Genomic DNA, 4143 nt, shown 5'->3' with positions numbered 1-4143 from the left:
CGTGCGGACGTCCTCCTCTGATCCGGACTGTGTGTATATATATATATATATATATATATGTATGAGGGCCCTTCCAATGAGGGATCCTTTTTTTGTTCATTTTTAGGGATAGGGTATTTGATAAACTTCCCAATCACTAAATCACATCTACACCGTTCAATTTGTAGATGTATATGAGTAGATCATTTCTGCAAATTTTCAGAAAATTTGGTGACCGTTAAGTCATCCAAATGTTTGATTTATTTTTAATAATCTTGAACGGTGTAGGTTTGACATAAGTGTTAAGTTTTTGTTTTAATCTCAGCCATCCAAGCCCATTAAAAAACAAATCTAATGGTGTGGGCCCTGTACATATATATATACACACACAGTTCTCTTCCAGAGCGGTGTCCCGTTTTGAAATTAAAGTGTGGACCTCCTTATTTCGCTCATTTCAGGTTGCATTTCCACATCTCAACCGTACAATGTCTAGAACACAGTGTGTAGATCATTTATGTAAAGTTTCATCCAATTTGAAGATCATTTGAGCTTCCGTAATCGTGATTTACACGAACGGTTCAGTTTGGACAGTTTTTGTTCTGTTAATTTATTTAATCTAATTCGGTACCCAAATGATCTTCAAATTGGATGAAACTTTGCAGGAATGATCTACACACTGTGTTCTAGACATTGTACGGTTGAGATGTGGAAATGCGACCTGAAAAATGAGAGAAATAAGGAGGTCCACACTTTAATTTCAAAGCGGGACATGAAGGGAACTATATATATATATATATATATATGTATACAAACACACACACATACAGAGCTGTTCGAGAGCGAACGTTCGCACGGCCCTTAAAGTGCGGATGTCCCTCCTTTCTTTACCGTCCGGCGCCGACGACGGCGCGCCTCCACCCCAGCGGACTCTAGCGGCGTCCCTGACCACTTTCCCTCCCCGATGAGTCCGCCGAATTCCAGTTTCCGGCGAGATCGACTTTGTTTGAAGTTTTGGGTGATCTCGTTGGAAAACTGGAATTCAACGGACTCGCCTAGGAGGGAAAGTGGCCAGGGACGCTGTTGGAGTCCGCTGGGGTGGGAGACGTGCCGTCATCGGCGCCGGACGGTGGAGAACGGAGGGACGTCCGCACTTTAAGGCCGGTGCGGACGTGCACCTCTGATCGGGACTGTATATATATATGGCCATTCTACTGGGAGTTTGAAACTGAAAAGTTTGTTTTAAGATGACAAATGTGTTCCCAAGGAAATGCCCATGATTGCATGAGTCCATGCAGCCATTACTAAGACATGAAAGCGGAGTGACACACTGACTAATACAATGTCATTGTGTGTTTTCTTTTAGGGATACATATGATGCCTTGAGCTCATCTGTAAACAACAACCAAATCCTTCATAAAAGAAAATTTAACCCATCCATGACAAAAGTAATTCAGTGTGAAGAACATCTTATGTTTCATCATCCTAGCAGGGCTCTTTCTTATCATACATTTATGTTTATTTGTTCTGACTCATTGAATGAATGTTATGTGTTGAAAATATAAGGAAAAATGTGATTTTCCATCTAACCACATGTCTCTCCTTTATCATACTATCATGTTTATATGTTCTGACTCATCGAATGAACATTTCGTGTTCAAAAGATAATGATAAATGTTTCAACTAACCACAGTCTGTTACTGCCAAAGAGAAATTGTCAAAATTCCATTCATTAAATAAGCACATACCATGGCTGCAAAGTAGGATAAAATCCAACAATTGTAGATACCTCTATATAACAGGCTGAAAGAATTTATATGCATGTGCAAGGAGCAAAATTAATTTGTAGTCATCTTTGGTATCAAATGGCTTTCGCCACTAAGAGCACATTAGCATAATGTTGACCAGAATAACAAATCATATGCAGCTCTAAGTCTCACAAATGTTGAGCAGAAGACCAGATGACACAAATATATTGGAAGCGACAAGTGTCAAATATTATAAAATTTTCTAAACAAAGATGAATGAAAATTCACAGAAGACAATGCCGAATTGCAGTACATCAAAGTTCTACCTAATACATGCAGCAGGATATCAAGACTGCCATATAATATATGTGTTTAAGGTCATAAAGTTTTGATAAATCATGAAACAGCATTTTTTTAACAGATATTGAAGGAACAGTTGGAATAAGCCTATTACCTGATTAGAGAGAGGAACTTCTCGTGAAACATCCCAAACAACAATAGAATTCTCACTAAGGTTTCGTCCAGATACATCACTTGAGGAAATAATCAGCTTGCCATTCTTGGTGAATTCGACATCAAGGATAGGATCATGACCTCGAATGTAGTCATGGACCACCTTGCCATTTCTAACATCCCACAGCTTGAGGCTGCCTCTTGATCCCCCAGCAATGAAGAGTTTTGAATTTTCAGGATTGAACTTAACAACACTGACAACTTGATCCTCCTTAAAAGCTTGAGTCTCCATCCCCTTTTCAACATCCACTAACCTTGAATAGGAGTCGTATCCGCAAGAAAGCACAAACAATCCATCCCGTGACCATTTTACATCTTTGACTGCGGCATTGTGAAAATTCAATACACGAGCTACCTTCTGGTCACTGTTCCACACATTCCATATGCAGATTGTGTGATCCATCGAAGCAGAGGCAAGAAGATGAGCTGTAGACTATCTCCAATGAACAGATCAATAAGGAAAGTGACAATAACAGAACATGCACATAATACACATTGCTCAATGCTTCAATTCAACACAACTGAAAAACAAATACCATTCTACAAAAATGAATGCAATCACTCAATAAAACTACAAATGCATTGAAGAACATTCAAGAATAAGGCCATGAATTCAAAGCAAGGTTACCTACCATGACTAGGTGACCAATGTAGCGCATTGACAGCTTTGGTATGTCTATTTAGACCCACAGACATTCTTTCAGGCATTCGACCAGGCTTTGAACTCCCCTTCCCTTTATTTCTCAACAATGACATAATATCGCGACGAACATCACAATCCGAAACACTCCCCAACACTGCCAAGAACAAAATGATTGCATAACATAAGCACACATTATCCACATCCTATGCAATAAACACAAGAACAATATTGTCAAATTCACAGAACCAGCTCTTCTCTTCTACCTAACATTCCCAAAATTGCAATAAGTTTCAACTTTCCATAATGAATGTAAGAAAAAACATAACAAGTTACTGCATTTGAACTCACATAGTAAGTAAGATAGTAACAAAAACTCAAATAGAAAAATACCAGAGGAGGTGGTGGGCAAGGTACTCGGGTTCGGGTTCGGGTCGGGGTGGGAGCCCAGTAGAGCCCGCTCTCTCTTGGATATGTATCTGCCGGGGACATGGGTCTCTGTAGGGATGACCGGAAACTGGGTTGCGGCCGGCGGAGGATGATGAGTGTTGGTATTGTGAAATGGGTTGTTGGGTTTGTGGGGCATCCGATTCGTTTCGGGTCGGGGTTGTTTAAGTGGCCGGGCTTCTTCTTCGTCGTCGTCCGAGGCGTTTGAGTAAGCGTTGCAGAGAAGGTCCATGTCTCTAAAGTCTCTAAGAATCGGGAGCTTTGGCGCTTCGGAATTGCTCCAATTTCTAATATGATTCTGTTTTCTTTCCTTTTTCGAACACCATATTTTGAAATTACACACACATAGGCCCAACAAAGGAAGCCCAGAGTATAATATGGCTACAAAGGTCCAGCCCAAAATTGGGATACATGGAAGGCTGAGCAATGGTGATAGGGGAGACTAGCTGTAGATGATTTGGGTTAATGAGGTTATACCTTTAATCAGAGAGCTTAATGAAGGACATCAACGCAGTTCATTCTTTCATAGAGATCACTGACTCTCAAGTCTCTACTAATTTCATAGCAGGCTGATTTCGATCTTTTCCCCCCACAATGCAAGCAAATTGGACCAAGGGTGAGCCTTTTATATATCTCTTCTAGTAAGGATCCAAAACCCCATGAGAACAAGCTTTTGTTAATTAAAGTAGGACATCAACTCAATTTGAACCTATATAAGCCCATTTAAAATGTCCAAGACAAATTGATGAAGTTAAAGTCGGTGTTCGTGGGGAAGGCAGGCTTCTATGTACTCCAGTATCTGCAGGCAAGCAAGAGTAC

General features: G+C 40.3%; 1 protein-coding gene across 1 annotated transcript in view; it reads right to left on the bottom strand.

Moving 5' to 3' along the window:
- LOC101311460 (WD repeat-containing protein 25-like) overlaps positions 1 to 3556 on the bottom strand; it is a 5391-nt gene extending 1835 nt beyond the window's left edge. The window contains exons 1-3 of the mRNA XM_004295736.1: positions 3271 to 3556; positions 2870 to 3034; positions 2179 to 2663 (exon numbers count right to left, since the gene is read on the bottom strand). Of these exons, the coding sequence (XP_004295784.1) occupies positions 2179 to 2663; positions 2870 to 3034; positions 3271 to 3556 (936 nt within the window). The remainder of the gene's footprint in view (positions 1 to 2178; positions 2664 to 2869; positions 3035 to 3270) is intronic.
- Between the last annotated feature and the right edge of the window lie 587 nt (positions 3557 to 4143).

Source organism: Fragaria vesca, linkage group LG3 (assembly GCF_000184155.1).
Source record: "Fragaria vesca subsp. vesca linkage group LG3, FraVesHawaii_1.0, whole genome shotgun sequence".
In the NCBI taxonomy this organism is placed as follows: Eukaryota; Viridiplantae; Streptophyta; class Magnoliopsida; order Rosales; family Rosaceae; genus Fragaria; species Fragaria vesca.
This window is presented reverse-complemented; position numbering and strand designations above follow the sequence as displayed.